General features: G+C 41.1%; 1 protein-coding gene across 2 annotated transcripts in view; it reads left to right on the top strand.

Moving 5' to 3' along the window:
- Window positions 1-20,581, top strand: part of FBXO42 (F-box protein 42) — a 278,393-nt gene that overhangs the window by 8,200 nt on the left and 249,612 nt on the right. For both annotated transcript variants that reach the window (XM_086921916.1, XM_086921915.1), the window contains exon 2: window positions 15,496-15,758. In XM_086921916.1, coding sequence (XP_086778042.1) covers window positions 15,512-15,758 — 247 coding nt within the window. In that variant the 5' untranslated portion in view covers window positions 15,496-15,511. The remainder of the gene's footprint in view (window positions 1-15,495; window positions 15,759-20,581) is intronic.

Here is a 20,581-nt window from a genome sequence, read left to right as displayed (position 1 = left end):
TTTGCGAAGGATTTCATTGGCACTGAACTTGTATGAAGGTATTTTTTTGGTTGTTAATGAATGTCACCTAGGTCAACTCCTCTTACTATCCACCCTAATAAGAGTCTAATTGAGTCTCTTTTCATATTTTCAAGAGATTACCAAATTTAGAGATGTTTTACAGAGCATGGGAGACCCCTCTGCCAATAAAATAGGGACGACTGGATGCCTAGCCCACTGATGCCTTTCTTTACATTCAAACCCATTACCAAGGCACAACTATTTAATATCTCTCAAATTAGACTATCAGGCTTTTCTTATGATCTTTGCCCGTCACAGATAGTAAAACTGCCATTATGTTTTTTTTATTTAGCACGAACCCGACCCGAAGGTCTGAGTGCTTTGCATGAGCCCCAGTTGCATTACAGATGGACACATTTATTTTGTTAGGCGTGGGGAGATTAAGTGATCTGCCCAGAATTGCAGAATGTTGAGTCTCTGCTGAGATTCAAACCAGTTTCCCCAGCTTGGAGGTCGACTGCTCCAGCTATTGGGCCACATCCTTTCCTTATTTGATCTCCTGGAGATTTTTAGCAGCTCCCCTGCTTAGGGCATGGCCCTCTTTGAATGGAAACATGCATTAAATATTTGCCAAATAAATATTCCCTCAGCCTAGAATACCCTAGCATTTAACAGCCAATTCTGCAGCTTCCTTCTCTAGGTTGGCTGCTAGAAAAACGTGTATTTATACAACTGCAGAACTATGTTGAATACCATCAGCTGTTTACATTCCTTTCAGGCAGGTTTTAGACCTGGTCATAGTACTGAATCTGATCTTTAATTTTAGATAGTCTGTGTAGAATGGTGGGCTATGGTGGTGCCTTTACAGTTAGGGTTTTTGGGTACAAACCTGAAATTGATATAGCCTTTTCCATCAGACCGGACCAAGCCCTTCAGTGTAACCCCTTTTACTCCACATCCAAGGATGTAGATGTGCAGTTTACCACAGGGATCCACTATTAATACATCTTTATATGCACTCCCTGGCTAACTTACTTAATGAGCTGGAGGCACAATTCTGCATCTGTGCGGATGGTACGCAGATGCTTTTCACCATCTCATCTACCCCATCTAACCCCCTTTAAACCACGACCAAAACAAGACACTTAATTGGTTTTGGGTTATTCTTTGAAAGTACACCAGCCTTTTAAAATTGAACCGATCAAAATGGAAGTCCTCTTTACACTTGCTTATATGTATGTTCCTGTGGAATCAATTCTGCGGGCTCTTTCTGTCTAGTATTCTGCTAATGTAGGCAGTAAATGTTTTTCTCGTGAAGACCTTGAAAAAAAATGCTTCCTATCTAGGCTGGACTGGAGTAAGGTAGTGTCCTCTACCTGCTTCAACATTCCTCCATAGGTGCAACCTGTCGCGCCCAGTCTGATAGGAGGGTGTTGAAGACAGCAGCACATCATCCCAATATTGTGATCTCTTGATTGGCTGTCAATCCTTTGCAGATCTAGTTATCTAAATTCCCCAGTCATCTTGTCCTCCAAATTCTCATGGACCCATTAAGTTTCCCTATTGCTTGCATTAAAAAAGAAAAAAATTACGCTCTCGCTCTTATATCCATCCTGCCCATGACAGTCCCTGAGGGAGTGAACAGCTTTGCTGCAATAAATGTATGTGGGATTGGAATCTGCGGTGTGCGATTCTTTCCCGGGCTTTTATTGCTTGACTCAGGCTTTCTTGAGACAGTGTGTGGGTGTACACATATATCATACTAGAAGTGTCATTCAAGACCGTTAGTGCCCTGAAATAATTTGTATAGCACATCCTCGTCTCAAACTTGCTGCTTTTAAGTTTGTTTTCTCTCCATAAATGTACTTTCTTTGTCTACTGCGATTCATATGTAGGCCCTTCCAGTAAGATACAGGTGGGGCCCTAGGCTTGGAGACAAACTAGTTGGACTAGGAAAGCAGATCCAGTCTTAAAATGTATGTAACTTTGAATGAATGTAAAATTACTGGATTTAATATAGGCTGCTTCCCTCTCTGTACCTGGATTACTTAATTTGATTTCAAAGGATGTATAAATGATTGTCTATCTTGAATGGAAGTGGTATGGTCTGTGAACATTACTCTTCTGCATTCTACATTTCATACCACAATATAGCATAGTTTAAAAATAAAACGAATATATAATATTTATTTTTCCCAAATTTCTATATTTGTTATGATTATAATACATTTCCCTCTCAAACATGTAATAGTTATTCTAGATTGTAAATAATAACCTAATGTTTTAAGGAATTTGTGAGCTGCGTAGTTCTATTTGTAGATCCTTTATCTTTTTATTCACCAGTATATTTGGCAAGTGTAGTTTAAAATGTTCAATTGACTGTTTTACAAACATAGTGTGGAAACAACTCAAAGACCCCTCAAAAGGGGTTGTCTTTCAAAATATGCATGCACAGGGCGTGAAGATTGTTGGTATATCTTAAGTGCTGAATAAACACATGGTCCTCTTAACGTGATCTTTAAAGGGATAGTAATTTTAATGAGTGTTTCTTGATGATAATGTAGGCGTTGCCTTGTGTACAAGTTGTGCTACGCTCTCCATGCCACTGGAGTCCAGCTATCCTGGCTGAAAGCCCGAAACCGGTCCTAGGATGCTTGTTTCCAGTCCAGGAGGGACCTGGCCTGGCAGTTCGGGCTTGACTGTTCCCATTGAGCGCAGGGTCAAGTCTGATTTGGCTATGCTGGGTCCAAACTGGAATAGCATGGTGAGCCAAAAAACGATGGAATTGGGCCCAGATCTCTGTACTGGGGTGTATGTATGACATTGTTCTGCATTCTGTCAATCAATTGTTATTTTTGCATTTGTGTACAAGTTGTGGCATAAAATAGTGGTGCAGGTCCCATCTTACTGATTGACAATGGTGTATGCCAGTTTCATGTTTTTCTTACTAAATAAGGCTATGTATTATTTTGACTAGGTTCTCTCTCTATCTCACTCACTCACTCAGTTGGGAGCTGCGCATTAGATTTATTTTTTGCCCTGTTTGGTGTTAACTCTTATATCTTTTGAACGCATGGCCTCCAGTGATGTTTAGCCGATTATTCCCATGAAAATGACCTTCTCATCTGCTTGCTTTTTCAGTTACATCTGCTTTGCCGCGGAGTCACCTCCCACTAGTCAGTCAGCCATCTTAACTTTGTCTGTTCAGTGAACCATAAAAGTGCACAGTAGAAAGACATATTAAAACGCACACATTCATAGATATAAAATGCGTTCCAATGGCAGTGTATCCTGGGCCTTAAAGAGGTGTAAGTCTCCCTCCAGATCTAGTTGGTCCATAGTAGAGAGAACCAGGGAAATCGGTGGCTAAAAATGTCTGAATTTGATCAGCTTTCCAGGAGTGGACGTGCACCATGAACGCCTAATTATGGCAAGCTTCCCACTGTTTGAGCCATGTTCACTTTTTGATAGTGAATTCTATTACGTGTTGATATGTGTGTTTCATGTTAAAACTAGTTAACTGAGAGATTGTTCTAGAAGCTGTGTAGTTGGCTCCATACAATGCAGGCAAGACTGAAAACACATTTTTGATCTGAAAATTCCCATTTGTCATTAATTGCCTTTCAGAGGTTTTCTGTCCAGCCTAAAGGCTGGGTGGTTGAAGTCTGAATGTTTCTTCTAGATTACTTTCTTTGTTGTGTAATTACTGTCTCCTTAAATACAAAACGTTTCTTTACTAATTACTTTGCATAGTATTGTGTTTCTCATTAACTATTACTGTGACTTAGAGCGACTTAATGGCTGTCTGCTCCATTGATTATTCTTCATCTCGCTGGTGTAAGTGTTAACTTGCTGCTTCCATGCAGCAGTAACACTTACTAATTGGATTTCTATGATGGTAATCTGTACTCTCTCCCCTTTCATTGCTCTTAGGCATCCTCCCAGACAGCAGGCACAGGACCTTTCATATCTGTGGATGGCAGCAACTTGTATGTTTTGCAGCCATTTTTATAACCAGCTACGTTTTCACTGGCTACTGATTTTTGACAGTTTCCTGTCCATAGCCCATCCCTTTCTTTTAACCCCTTGGCTGCTGATGACGAGCTCAGCTCTTCATCAGCCACGGGTGGCGTGTGCTGATGACGAGCTGAGCTCGTCATGTAACGCGGAAAACAGCCGCACAGCGCAAAAATCACCGCAGCAGCGATGCGGTTAAGACATTAATTTTTAAATATATATTTAATATTTTGTATTTCATTTATTTACCTTCCCCCCCCCACTTACAACATAGTTGATGATCTGAGATTTGTGTGCACTGTTTTCCTAATAGTTCCTGTCCCATTATGATGGCACCAGTGGTAGTTTCTTGTGCCTCTGACTAATCTGAGGTAGAGCGCAGTATTTCAGATTTCGTGTCCTTTTTCAGTGCGCTGGCAGGCGCTAGCGCAAAGCTGTCTGCTTCTGCTATTTTCATAACCTATTGCGAAGTAACTTTTACCCGCACTATCTCTCCAATTTCTCATTCCTTTTCTACAATATTTCAATGTTGTGCAGTCTAATAAAAAGCAATTCATTAATGGAAGGAGGCACATTAGATTTCTAACAAGCATTGCATTAAGTCCTCATTGTATTGTACTTGCAATTTGATTGGCTCTATACTACTGAGGCTTTCTAAGCACTCTTGGTGGATGGATAGCATGCAGCCCCAAAGTAAGGATGGTGTAGTACTATGTTGTATGGTTGCTTTATGTTGTGCTTTGTGTACCCCTTCTGAGACGTAACATATTTTTCTACGTGGTCTGGTTGTATTATTTATATAGTGCTTCACACCACTAATGAGGTTGTAAAGCACTCCGATGTAATCTACTTCAAATCTGCCCTTTGCAGTATATGGCTCAAAGGGTGGTGTTTATAGATTATCCTTTATTGGTTATGCTGAGTGCAGTGCATGGCGTTTGATGCCATGTTGAGGTGCACATCGCATCAAGTGACAATTAATTTAATCATGGAAGTTGCAGAAATATGTGAGATTTGCACTGGTGTGCACCCAATTGCCTACTTTATTCTGAATGGGCAATATCATTAATTTGATATCGCTGTTAATGTGCATTAGAAGTATTAAATGAAGTCTTGCCCAACAGTCAGAAGAAAAAGAACAAGAAACGTCATTTTATAATATCTTATTACATTTTTATGTAAGTTTATAATTTTTCAAAGGCTGCAATTGTACCGAAAACAGGCCACACATGGTCATGCTTTTTATATTTACATAAAAACTATACAAAGCTAGGTGTTACTAGACCGGCAGGGAGCACATGCTTTATGCCTTATGGTGACCGCCCCTAATGAAAAAAGTTAATCACTTGAAATGAATGTGAGTGAGACAGCCATGTTGAAATCTCTTTGAAATGCCTTATGTCATGCTGGAGTACCCAATATAGTGCAGAACTTTATACAGTTGTGTGGAATTTATAAAAATATCTCCTTGTCCATGGGGCAGGTTGCTTCATAAATCTACTTGTCCTGTAAAAAATCCACTTGTCTCTTTTGTGCCATGTAGTACAGTGACAAATTATGGCAGCAATCTCATTATATAAGAGCTCTGCTATAGCCTCTCTGATTATGCCAGGGCTCATAACATAGTAGTGTTTGAATAGTAGTGTTTGAATACTTGCAATCCCCTTATGTTGCCACTTTTCCACAGATCTACTGGGGCTGAAGGTAGTGGTAAGCAATAGTTCCAGGGTTAGAATGCCATTTTGAGTCTGTGCAAACTTACTAACTTGCATGTTTTAAGGGTTTTCAACAACTCTTCTCTAATCTTTTCCCATGCTGAGAAATGTAGGAAATTTACTCCTGCCAATGACAGACGTGAACCTTCTTCCAGAGTTGGGGAAAAAAGTGGTTGGAGGGATAGTGAACTTGCAAACACTCAGATTTTCGCATGAGCAGATATACACATGCATGTTTGCTCATACTAAAATGCAGTTCACAAATATTTTCTAGAAGTACTACTTTTTGTCCTACTTCTGTAAATTCTTCGGAATTCCCTAAAGCCATATGGCTACACTTAATGCAAGGACATATATCATGGGTGCACTTTTGAGACTTTCTTTAATAATTGGGACCCTCATTTGTTCTGGCGTTGACCATGACCTTTCGCGATAATTAAAATTGTCCCTCTCTCTGTGTTGGCTGGCTTCACTGTGAGTGACATCATTCTGCTCTTTCACGTGGAGCATATTAGCACACAAAGTAGTTTTGTTCAGTGCCATTAACTACTGTGGCAGTGTGTGATTTTTGTAGACCAACATTTTTTTTTTGTTTTGGCAATGTTTGTTATAATGGCGAGGACCCGGCAGCTCACACACCAATCAGGTTTTACAAAAACCATGCTAAAACAAGTCGCACATTGACAAAACTAAAAAGCTGACCACCAATTTCAGACCCACTGGCCTTGCCAATGCTTGTTTATTTTTGTTTCCCATACTCTTATTGAAACTGGTAACACTAATTTTCCATTATGAATAGTTTTGGGAAATACTAGCATGGATCAACACATGTTACTAAATGATGCTGCAAAGAAATGGTACCTGAAATTTTACCGTAGTTTAGCAATGTTTTTTTTTCTGCTTTCATTTTGTATGAACAGTTTATTTTGAAAACAAAGAATCCTCAATAATATCTTCTGCAAACATTTGCATCAAATCGGTGAGCATGCTGGGAACGTTACACATAGCCTCATATTGTTAAACTTTGAAAACGTGTGTACACATTTTTATACTGGAACCACTGTCAGTAGTGCAGTCAGAGCTTACATTTACTTAGAGAGTTCACCCTAATAAAGACTTTCAATTAATGAACCATAAATACAAGTTTGAACAGCATTAACATATGGACAAAAATATTACCTTCACTGCAGACAGTGCCCTTCTCTGATCCATAATACTGCAAACTGGCAGCCAAAGGGTTTGTGCTGCAGGAGGTTGGGCCTACTTGTCCCAAGGACAAAATACACATGAAAACATGTTGCCCTTGACCCCAAACAATGTCCTGGGCGTCTGGCTGTAGGAATTCCACATCCTTGTGAAAATATTTTGTTTCTCATCAGACTTTTGTCACTGCTGTGCCTTTTGGACTCTACATCCGAGACTCTACTTAAGAGGTCTTCATCAGGATTAATGATATCCTCAGTCAGTGATTGTGTAAATATATTAATGTTAGCGCTTCTGTTGCTGTTATTCCTTATACTGATTCATCTGAAAATATTCTCTAAGATCCCATCTGTATACTGCTTCTGACCATGAATATATTCTTTATGCATCCCATTTTCATTGGTTCCTAAAGGATGAACCAAGTTGTTATATGTATCTTACCCGAGTGACATGTTAGTGGTCGCTTTGGAGGTATGGGTAAATATTCTGATCAGGGGGGGAAGGATCACTTGTCCTGCATAACTTTGGGTATGCCGTAACTGTTCCGAGTAGTCCCAATGTTAACCCTCATGCACGTGCTGGTAAAGGTGTGGTATTGAGCGGTATATCTTCTCCGCCGTTCACACTAAGTGGAAAAGGTCATGACCGTTTCCACTTAGTGTGAACGAGTCATAATAACTCACGTTCACCGACTCAATTTTACTTTATTGCCTCTTAATACAGAACTAATAAATAATTTGTCTGATCAAGAGAATTTTTATTCCATCACCTTTTCACCTCACCATCACTTATCACTACTGTTTTTAACAATGGGTAATGCCTCCTGGATGGAGGTTGCATGAAAAAACAACCCAATGATTATGCACACACGTGCAAGGGACGGCGGAGAATAAGATATACCGCTCAATACCACACCTTTACCAGCACGTGCATGAGGGTTAACATTGGGACTACTCAGAACAGTTACGGCATACCCAAAGTTATGCAGGACAAGTGATCCTCACCCCCCCCCCCCCCCCCCCTCCCCCTGATCAGAATATATAACTCGAGGAAATTGGTTGGATCACAATTTCTCTTTCCCTCTACATTGATTCTGGTATGGGTAAATAACCAAGGAGTAGTATTGCCCTTGAATGCACTGTGGTGCATTATACCACTAAGGAGTTTACATAAGAGCGACCGGATAATAAACCACTCAGGGTACTTTTAAACCTCAGTGAAGTAATTATCTAGCATTGGCAAAGCAAGCCCGTTGCTTTACATTGGTTGACTTTGCTTGTCGATCTCATTTGCTGCTGCTTATTAGTGTCTCAGGTTGTCCATCTTGTGTTTGTCCTTCCTATGCAACGACCATCAGTATTGGGCCAGGATGGTGTTTACTTAACAACAACAACAAAGACCTCTGTCTTTTCTTCATTCAGTTTTAGACCATTCCTGTGCATCTAGTTCGCTATCTATTTATATAGTTTTATATAGCACGAACATAACATGCGAGGGATTCGGAGCACTTTACAAGTGATAAGAAATAAGTTACAGTAAGAAACACGAATACGGCCACATACATTAGAAAGCAACACAATGTGTAAAGTAGCAAATTGAAAGTAACCTCCATAGGATATTTCAATAGGTCAAATATACATGATTCAGCAGACGAGTAATAGACATGGGGGAAGATCGAGAGTCAAAATAGTGCACCTAGCTTAGAAATTAGATCATAAGTAGAGATTTCACTTCTTTTTTGCAGCAAGCAGTCTAAGGGATCAGTCTGAGTCGACTTTTTTACTTGAAGCATCTTCGGTTTGGGTTATCAAGACCACCGTTTGAGTGTTATCTGTATGTGAAATCAAACTCAGTCCATGAGATCTCATTGTCTTGGCTAGCGGAACCAGACCACACAGCTGAGCGCTGATCATTGTGGTACACCCCTTCCGCTGGAAAAGTGGGACAACTTGCACAGGAGGTATACACTTGGGACTCAATTTTCAAAGAATGGTTTAAGCAAGCCCACAGCCCTGTGGTCAAAGCTGTACTCCTTAATTCTTTCGAGGAGTAAGGCATGAGAGACCATGTCAAAAGTTGCAGGGAGATCCAGCAAGCCCAATGCTGCAGCACCAACCTGGTCTAGAGCTTGCTGAACCTCCCAGTAGTGCTGACCTAGTACTACGATGTGGCCTAAAGCATGTGTAGGGTTCAATAGAAGACTGTCTTGTAAATATTTAGAGGTTTGCATATTAAGTTTTTCTTTCCTTTAAAAATCTGTGGCAGTAGTGAAAAAGGTCTATAATTTGATAGACTAGATAGATCCTCATTGGGTTTTTTCAAACAAGGGCTAATAATTACCTTTAATGCAGTCTTAAACCTCAAGCTGAGCTTCTTCTGGAGGATCAGAGGCTTACTTCCTGACGTGTTTGACTGCAAAGACCCTTATTATGTACCACTTTGGGGCAATGCCCTGATCAATGGCCTCCCAGAACAGAACCCAGGGACTCTGACAGCTGCCTGCACTTGGTAATCTTTGGATTACAAATCAAAAGAATTTCAGTAACCTCACCACCACTTTAAAGCCACTCAATTTACTCCTTATATTGATTTATATTAAACACAAAGTCCAAATTAATCAGTGACCAGGGCTAGACTCTATTCCTAGCATGACATGGAATTGAATGTTTCATTGGCTGAAGAAAAGATCTGCTTAGGACAGTCGTTCCTTTCGCACATCTCTTTCCTTAATCAGTAGTACTTGCCTTGCCTCAAATCTTTTTTTGAGGGGAGTGGTAATGTGTACCTGCATCTTGCAAAGTAAGTGAGACTCAAATGTTGGATTCATGAAAGACTAGGGATGGGAAATTGAAGAGCTGATAAAGTATTTACCCGTTTGTTCGAATTGTTAGGATTTTTTGTGCATTTTTACATGGACACTTAAGTACATATGTCTCTAGCCAGAACAAGGGGCGGTCGCCACTGTGCAGCTACAGTTAGGTTACACTGTGCATAGGTAGAGAGTTTGGTTGGTTGGTTGGTTGTTTTGCTAATAACTTTGGTACTGTTTGACGAATCTTCATGAAACTTAAAAAAAAAAGTGCATGGAAGGATAATACTCATTAGACTACATTTGGTAGAAAGCTAGATCGGTACTCAGAAAATATGCTTTTTAGTTCTCCCCGAGACAGCACATGCGCTGTCGCTGGCAATCTATTGTTTCTCTAAAAAATAAATTTGGGGGCGGGGGTGCGTTTAATTACTTACTGTTTATGGACTTCATCGTCACTTATTCTCTCCCTTTTCTTTAGTGAGCGGGTGTCGGCACTTTGCTTCAATGTGTTTTTGTTTTCTTCTCTTGAGCATAGACCAAGTACTAATTGAATTCATGATTATTCACCTTGCTTCCTGCGCGGCGATTGTGGCACTTTTTTTTGCTTGTTAAACAACTTGCATCCGTCAGATATTACGCTCGTGCTTCCTGGTATTTCCAGGAGCTGAACGCAAACAAATAGCAATAATGAAACTTTGTGGCATGTGACCAATTTCTGAAACATAAATTCTTGCCGCATGTCACTGTTATTGATGATGGAGCTGTAAACCTTCTCCCTTCGTTTAAGCACTCCATCCACCCATACCCCCTGTACCTCCACGCACCATGGAGCTCCCAAATCACCCTCATGTCCCTTTGCATCTGCCCACCCCATAACCCTCCTATCACCCTCACCAGCCTTTACTTATACTCCTCCCTAAACCCGAAAATACTTTTTAGGTTATTTAAAAAAAAATGGTAGTGAAAAACCCCCCAACAAACCTTACCTTTATGATAAAGGTCCTGCGCGGTAAAGGCTGCTTCATCTCAAACAGGACACATCCCCGCCTCTTCCTTAAACATGTTCATGTCTTTACCGAGCGTCCCTAAATGGTTTGGGGGCACTGTTTTGCGATGCCATTAGGTTGTTTGGTGGGCACATTCGCCTCTTTGACAGTTTTCCTCCTCCCATGCCGTATCTTCCCCTCACACCATATTCTCAAGGTCTCACCTGAGACAGCAAATGCGCTGTTGCTTGCAGGACATTTTGTTAAATTACAAGTGACGTGGACCCATTACTTAACATTGGCTGGCTTCATCGTCCCTCCTTTCCTTGCTTCTCTTGGTCATCGAGTGCAGGTTTTACTTCCTCTTTGTATGTTTGTGCTTACCCTGGATCGTGGCCATGTACTGCTTCACTTACCCACTGTCCTTCCACTGCTTGCTGCTTTCATTTATTTTCTTTTCCCTTTTGCGTGCCCCTACCTTCACCTGCTTTGCGTCCGGTCTACCCTGCCCTGCTCCTCCCCTGTTTGTTGCTTGCCCCCTCCTGTTCTACCAGGGAAAAGCACCTAAAATTAGCACCAACATGTTTCAAGATGCTTCTAAAATGGAGTTGATCCTGTGGTTTCTGCTCTGCAGGACTGCTTTGGCACTGCCTTAATGCTGGGTCAACACATCGAACTTCAACGCAGACTTAAGATAATTGAAGTTTTTTTTGTTAAGGCAGAAAATAATCCGGTACTAAGAAAATGGATTGCTGTCTCTCATTGTGAGCGCTGTCCGCTTCATAGTATTTTTCCCCTTAACTTTCAGCCATTGCTACACAGCAGCCATGTTGCTGCACAACATGGTCAACAGAAATTAACAGTCAATAGCTCTCCCATAGGCAAAACATATTGGTTTTACCACCAGTGCTTGTTGTGATTTAATTTGAATCTGCTCAGTAGTTTTGGAGAAATTAGGTTAAAGGAATAGCCATATATTGATAGCTGGTCCCTCGGATATTCCGTGGGACCAGGAATTTTAAAATAAAGCTCTGTGAATGGATGAGCATGCTTTTTTTCCCATCTAGTATTTCTCTCCTACGGGGTCCGAGATCTGTCCAATGGAATTGAGGTCTCTGATTGGCAGGACGCAACATCAGAACAAATGATGCAGCCCCCGTTACAGACCATGGGCCGTCTGTCCCTGTGTACTGAAAATGTTTTAAAAATACAATGTGACCTGCCCCCCAATCCCCTGAATTACCACCACCTCCAACACCCAGGCACAAAATGTAAAAAAATATTTTGGAGTCACCACAATCTAGTGCGACTTTGAGGGAGCGCTGAAGAAACAGGTAAATTAATTAAGGGGGAAAAAAGCCAACCACAAAACGGGGGGTGGGGGTGTGTGTCTGTGGGTGTGTACAGGGCTGTCTCCCAGCTTCTGGGCTCGGCAGAGTGTTGGTCACTGGAGATTTTATGTGCAGGACCTGGTAGCAGCCCAGGCCCTGCTCCAAACGCCACCCTGTGCACGGCCAAAGGCTGAGGGTGGCGGTGGGTTGTATGCCCACAGGGGTGGGTGCAGGGCCTGGCTGCAGGACTGGCCCACATCCAACTGCTCATCATACACAGCCAAAGGCTCCTATACCATATAGTCAGTGTGGAAGTTGACTATCTACAGCTTCTCACCATAAAATCTGTGCTAGTATCTGTAGTTTAAAAACCAGTGACCAGTCTCCACCACTTATTGCGTCCACTGAGTCTGGGCATAAGCCTAGAAGTTTTGTACTTAACGTGTCGGATATGGGTATCCCACTATTCCTTTTATGGTTCTAAGACCTTCTTCCATTAACCTACATATAGTGGATAGGACCACCTGATGTGTACCTCACCCTCTCCACAAAAAAATTGAATTCTCTCTGGAATAGATCTGGCGTTTGGGCCAACATCCTGCCTATCCTCTCTAGGGTCCGGTATTAGTCTGCCACTTTTACAGAGGATTCCATTTGACTGATGGCCAAACTGGCGAAATATGCCATTAGTACAAGCGAACAGAAGGAGTCAGGTCCTTGGCGGGACTGAGGGGGGGCTGGCCCGTAATATAATACAGAAAAATAGAAACTGCCCACACCTCATAGATTGAAATTAATTCAACAAGAGAATACAAGTGTAACTCAATGACACATGTATAGGTACTTTTATTTATACCCACTACTCATAATTTTTTATGTTTTTTTGAAAGTTTTTAAGAACATTCGTCCAGAAGCCTCGCACTGTGGACATCGACTGTCCTTGGACAGCGCGCCCTGTATACGGAGTTGAATTCAAGCACTCCCTTCACGAAACCTGGGCCGCAACGACATACGCCGCAAATCATTTCAGACGAGAAACCCTTCTTTTCTCCCACAAATACAAGACGCAAGGACTTAGATACACAACCTCGACCTCCACCCTCTAAGAGGCGCCGGACGGTGCACATAGAGAATCAAACCTTTGAGGTGCCGCCCCCTATCCACCGATCAGTTCTTAGGAGCCTGATAATTACAGACAACTCACAAAGCCCTGATGAGGGTTCGAACACGTTTGATTCGAACCTGAAACGCGTTGGCACTCCGCAAGAGCGCATCAAAACATTAAATGTGCTTGTGCTAATGAATGAACGCTGTAATAGCTCTTGCTTTTTCACTTCGCTTTGGTTGTCTCAAAACAGGAATTCATTTGTAACCATATATTACTAAATGTGTTAATATTTTTTGTCTTGTGTATTCACGTATTTCATGAATTGTTGTTTTTCAAAAATTGTTTACGTTTGTATAATGATTGTGTTGATTGTGTTGGTATATCTTTTTCTTGTTCTTAAAAACTTTCAAAAAAACATAAAAAATTATGAGTAGTGGGTATAAATAAAAGTACCTATACATGTGTCATTGAGTTACACTTGTATTCTCTTGTTGAATTAATTTCAATCTATGAGATGTGGGCAGTTTCTATTTTTCTGTATTAGTACAAGCGAGGCATAATTTGGCTCATAGCCCATAACCTTTTTGTTCCTTTACTGAAAGACTGTTCCCTGCAATTCATCGTGTTACAAAATATGATGCTGCAAAGCCTGTTGATGCAAGCAGTTATGCTAACCTGTACAAGCAAATGGTGTGTCTTCTTTGAACATAAGCCTCACTGATTTGAAATGAAACCACCCATAAAATGGCTGACTTTTCTGCCTTCTATTCAGAATTAAGGTAATCTGTTTCTTTGAAAAGATGCAGCTTTGTCTACTAAATAACTGTTCCTTTAAAGGTAGAGGTGTGTTCTGCAGTTGGAGGTGTTTACTAGCCGTGGCAGAGAGCAGGTTTGGAGTTCAATTTAGCTCCTTATTCTTGGCCTACAGTGTCTCCACGTACCAATATACTGCCCCTAACCATAAGAATGTACTTTAATGGCGCTGGATGTGGAAAACACAAATTTACAACAATGTTGCAATCTGAGGTGGCTGACTGCAGAAAAGAGCTAGGTACTTTACAATGCTTAACGTGTTAGGAGGATGTTTATCTCCAGGTCCTAATGGTTTTTGTAAAACTACACGTCTTCTGTGAATTTCTGTAGGGTGACATACTTGTACTTGTTACCTGGGAATAGGAAAATGGGTGTAACTGTTATCCGATCTATCCAGCATGGACTTGTGCAGAGAAGTAAGTTGTGGGAAATGTCTGAGTCATCTAGGCGTGGTGAGAAAATGCAGTGGTTAAATAAAACTTTGCACCTATTAATCTGATGTAAGACACTTGCGTATGTATTTCACAGGGACCTGTTACAGAATATTTTGACTACAGTAGCGGTTCTTAATCTTTTGATTTTTCAGGACCCCTAGTGACTAACTACTGAACATCGGAGATGTCACCCATCCTAAAATTGAATTACTACGTGTTGAACCTCAAAACAGTATACCAAACTACAGGAACAAGTATACAAGTATAAACAAATACAAAAATGTGTAAATATTTTCTTTCATACGCAGTCAAAAAAATACATAATCTTAATTTAGGTGGGAAGGTTGGAGTTGGAGAGTTTCAGCAAAGTAATATGATAAACTATAGCTCATCGGTTTGTCTTATATGCTCTCCTTTTGTCGGTGTATACTATTGCTTTAATTGAAGTCGCCAGTGGTCCGCCGTACTACTCTTTGCTGTACTTTAACTGCTCCCACAAATCAAGCTAAGGATGCCAGCTTAAGTTTTTAGCTTTGGATTCCAAATTTTTACATTTGCTGAACTTTCTAAAATTGAGTTTTCCTTTTTTTCCTTTTTGTGTATATTATTATTCTGCCTATATTTAAATCTTAAAACCGTTGCAGGCCTCCTGAGAAGGTGTTGTGGACCCTCGGGGATCCACAGATCCTGCTGGTTAAGAATCAGAGGGTTCGTTTTTCTCTGTATTGAATGGCTCATATTTCTGCTAAATTCTCAGGGCTATGGTTGTTCAGTTCTGAGTCTTTTGCTATGTCTGAGAGAGTACATGCGTCCTCCTAATCCCGGAATTATTTCACAGAATGGAAAATGTGTTCATGTAAAATGTCATTTTTCCTATTGCGCCCTTCTATGGATTATGTTGTAATTTGTGAATAGCCCTTTTTTGTATTAAGAGATTTCATCCTGTAATGGTTTTTATTTCTATTTAAATGCATTTCTTGTCTTCATAGTCACCTTAATAGCATAAAGTATGTTGACTGTTAAAAGTATATATAGTTGTGACACTGTACTGAGGTTCCTGCTCATTCTTCCTACAGTAATTCACGGAATGTCATGGCAAGCTCTTCAGACAGTGAGGACGATGGTTTCATGGCCATGGAAACTGAGGAAGTACCAGAAGGGCTCATGGACCAAGATGAAGACCCTCACCCCGTGCCCGAGCTGGAGGAAACAAAACATAACCGTTCTATGTCCGAGCTGCCCGAAGAGGTCTTAGAGTACATTCTGTCCTTCCTCTCACCATATCAGGAGCACAAGACTGCAGCTCTAGTCTGCAAGCAGTGGTACAGGCTAATCAAAGGTACTTTATTTTCTAATTTGAAGGAGATTGTTCAGCGCTACATTAAAATGGTTAAGAGGCCACAGGAAGAAATTAAAGCCTTTGAAAGACCTCTCAAATACAGATGATCCTTTGTCTTTTGGCCAGACGCCGTAAGTTTGTTCCATGGCATGTCACCCTGCATGGGGGAAATATAAGCCCACCAGTTACGCTTTTCTTGACAAACTAAGTAACTGAAGTGCTTCCAAAAAGGCAATCTTTATGTAGTGAAAAGGCATTCATATTGTAATCAAGTATTGGTTGTGTGGGGGGGGGGGGTGTATTAGATTTTTGATGGGCAGCACAGGAGCATTCAGGCTTTTTATTTAGGAAGACAAAGTAACGATCTCAAGGTAAGGGCAGAGCCTTGACCCTTGATCCGAAGATTGAACATTAAACAGCAACGTTATGAAGCTGTTGGTCTTTCTACAAGATGACTCTGGGCAGGCCAGTAGTTTATACTCTGTAGGCATTCATCGCATCACTTTTTGTGTTTGTTTGATGCTATGTCCCAAGTGGTTGTGTGGGCTCCTTACTATACCTTGCTGAGGGGGCCTAACAATGCTGAATCCAGTCTGTGGTTGCTTGTTTTCCCTCCTGGAAAGTGCCTTGCAGCTCATGACTAAGTGTTCCTATGTGAAGCAGGCTCACTACTGATGTGCATAAGGCTAGTCACGTCCTAGAGTGGCACAGTGGGTGAAAACAGATAGGTTGTAATTTGGGCTCCCGTGTTTATGGTATTTATTTGCAATTTTCATCTGTATTTATCCATATTTATTTTGTGTTGTGTGGATACATTAAGTTGTAATATGGTATATTTCCACGTGTATTTAAATAATAAATATGCACTCATTCTTTGCCGCATGTCATGCTCTAGTAAATTAAGCAGCCAAATATAACATAACAATGCACCCAGAGGTAAATATTGGCATTATAAAGCAACTGGATGTTGACATGTTATTTAATGAAACCTCATCCTATTTTTAACTCCCCATAACCTCTATCTGCTCAGCTGTTCACCTGGAATTAATGAACTACCGCATGGAAGGACCTAAAAAGAAGCCACATTTTCTGTATTTTTCAATTTTTAAAAATGAATACAGACAGAATACACTGATTTCTGTCTGTATTTATCTGTAAAAATCGGTAAAAACGTTAAACTGGACGCCCTAGTTGTAATGCAGCCGAGAGCAACCACCAGTAGTTTAGACCATTTGTAAGCATTCCTCCTTTTACCTTTCCTGTGTTATTGGTATAATGTTGATGCAGCCAATTTGTGATGAAGCTAAAGACAATACAACCTCTGTTTTCTATAGGTATTCCAGCAAGAGGGTAAATAACTTGAGTAGATTAACATGGTGAGTGCTAAAATTGACAACTTTGGAAAATCTTCTGTGGCTGTCCACATTCACTTTTACACCAAGTATTTTTTGTATTTAGTTTTACCTTTGCAACCAGGAGAGAATTGAGCTTCAAGACAGGTGATGCCCATGCAGTGGCATGGGTCCCTACCACGTAGATTTCGTTATTTGGGGGTTCCGCTTCAGGAAATTTCTAAAGGGGGCACAATGGAAGAAATATAAAGTGGCTTTTAAATAATTTATTGGGTGTCGACAACCTTACTAACAAAAAAATACTCAAAGAATAGATTTGTTTAGCCTGCAGGACCAATATATGCTTTTTAGGACTCTGCGAAAAGCGCGCTCTCGCTGCGAGAACTATAGTCGTCGGCTCAGCCGACAACGAGTGGAGCCAAGAGCTGACCACGCGCGCAGCATTGTCAATGGCAGAGGCAGATTCCGACGCGTGCCTTCTGATTGGGTCGCACGCGTGAGCTTGTAACGCAGACAGCTCACGCGCGACCCAATCCCAAGGCCCGCGTCGGAATCTTCCTCTGCCATGCTTCTAAATGCTGCGCGCCTTGTAGGTTTCTGTTTTGTTTCCCGCGGAGGCATCACGACGAGCAGCAACGGAGGCGGCAGAAGCGCTGGAGGAAGGGGTAATGCTTGTTATTTGGACTTTCGCTGTCCCTCGCCAGTGCTAGTCATTTTCTTGTTTTAAATGGTTACTTTGCGCCCGTCAATGCATATGCCCACAAATGTCTGAGCTCTGCAGGAACCGGTGAAATGCGAGCAGCGGGTGTCATTTCTTTTTGTTACATGCTCGAACAGGCTAAGTGCAGGAACACCCGAGTTCGCGCGCTTGACAGTCATCTTGCAACTCAAACCTGTACATAGTGCATTGTTGCCCCCCCCCCCCCTCTCTTTGTATACACGGCACAGGAGCGGCTAGATTGCAATACCATGTTTTACTATCAGAGCACATCTGCCTTCCTAGGTTATAAATAAAAATACGAAGTATTTCGAAAAAGTGACGAGGTCAACATTCAGAGCAGCTGACTTTGGAGATGTGGAACCAGCTTCGAGTGATCGCCGTGGGCTCAAGATCCAGTGATTCGGGGCAAATCACTTAATGTCTAGATGCCTACCCCCCCAAAAAGAATGCGTCCTTGTGTAATGGTGCTCATCTGAAGCGCTCCTATACTTTCGGGTCGAGTTCGCGCTTTTTTAAAACAGCAAAAAAATGCACATTCTCGTGGATTATAATAAGTAATGCGTTTTCCAAATTGTCGATACTGTGTACTTAACCCAATTGTCAACACAATTGGAGATTCGGGTACATGGGATATCCCCCAACAAGGCTCTCCGTGACCGGACTGCAATCCCCGCCTCGTGTGTGCCACGCATATTCGGTTATAACTTTTTTAACAGCAGTGATTCACACCTGACAGCACAAACAAGTTCCCGAGAATACGGAGGGTGTGCTCCACGTGTGGGTTGTTTCTCTTCTCGAAACACTGGAAAGGAGTGATTCTGCCCAGACCACGTGGGGTCTTTAATTCTTTTATTCTGCGCTTTAACCAGTTCATACTGCTATTTTGTGACAGTCTCCCAAAATATACTATTTTGTTCCATATTTCTATACAAATTGTGTTTTTCCTTTCACACACTCACACCCTCACCCTCACGCACTCTGCACCCTCACGCACTCTGCACCCTCACGCACTCTGCACCCTCACGCACTCAGTGCCACATAATTACACGGCACAAAATTACACTCTTCTCAATGCAACATAAGTACACTCCACATAATACCACTCCGTGCCATATAATTGCACGGCACAAAATTACACTCTTCTCAATGCAACATAAGTACACTCCACATAATACCACTCAGTGCCATATAATTACACACCACATAATACCACTCAGTGCCATATAATTACACACCACATAATACCACTCAGTGCCATATAATTACACACCACATTTTACCACTCAGTGCCATATAATTATACACCACATAATACCACTCAGTGCCATATAATTACACACCACATAATACTACTCAGTGCCATATAATTACACACCACATAATACCACTCAGTGCCATATAATTACACACCACATAATACCACTCAGTGCCATATAATTACACACCACATAATACCACTCAGTGCCATATAATTACACACCACATAATACCACTCAGTGCCATATAATTACACACCACATAATACCACTCAGTGCCATATAATTACACACCACATAGTACCACTCAGTGCCATATAATTACACACCACATAGTACCACTCAGTGCCATATAATTACACACCACATAGTACCACTCAGTGCCATATAATTACACACCACATAATACCACTCAGTGCCATATAATTACACACCACATAATACCACTCAGTGCCATATAATTACACACCACATAATACCACTCAGTGCCATATAATTACACACCACATAATACCACTCAGTGCCATATAATTACACACCACATAATACCACTCAGTGCCATATAATTACACACCACATAATACCACTCCGTGCCATATAATTACACACCTCATACTTACACTCTACTCAATGCAACATAAATACACTTTATCTGTCTATCTCTCTCTCGCCCTCACTATCTATCCTATCACCACAGTATTACTCGACACCACCACCGCATCACTCTGGCTCCACAACATCACTATGAGCTACCAAAATGCTTATAACTACAACAGTAACTTACAATATTATTATAATATAATATCATTGCCAACATTGCTTAATATTTTGCAACAGCTATCATCTTGCAAATCATCTTTATACACCAATACAGACTTTGCTAAAAATTTAATGCAACACATTGTCATATACAATGTCAATAACTCAAACTTTAATGCTACGAGACCTATTGCATTGCAAATGCTTGTTAAAATTTGACATTGGCTAGGGGTGGCCCTGAGGCACCTCTTAATTTAAAACCTAAGAACCAGTGGAGGAGACAACCTACACACAGAACATATCTGATTGTTTTGTTTCCTGTAAGGCAAGTCTCGCAGTTGACTTAAGCAAATCTCAACCATATTTAAAGGGGGCTAGCAGGATAAACCATATCAGTGCTCAGAATCTGTGAAGGTAGTTCATGGTAGGTGTGACAAATGAATTGGCTCTGTATGCTGTAATATTACAGTAATACCATTTTATATTAAAGTCTGCAGTAATTCACTAGTCCTCTCCTATATAGTAACTGAGCCAGGTGTGTATTCTAGATATCAGTCTGTACTTAGAGAAACTAGTTGAGACAGAATTTTTCGGGTGTGGAATTTATTAAAATATCTACTTGTCCATGGGGCAAGTTGCTTCATAAATCTACTTGCCCTGTAACAAAATCCACTTGTCCCTTTAGTGCCATGTGGTTCGGCGACAAATTAGGGCAGCAATCTCATTATATAAGAA

Source organism: Lissotriton vulgaris, chromosome 5 (genome assembly GCF_964263255.1).
Source record: "Lissotriton vulgaris chromosome 5, aLisVul1.2, whole genome shotgun sequence".
Taxonomy (NCBI): Eukaryota; Metazoa; Chordata; class Amphibia; order Caudata; family Salamandridae; genus Lissotriton; species Lissotriton vulgaris.
This window is presented reverse-complemented; position numbering and strand designations above follow the sequence as displayed.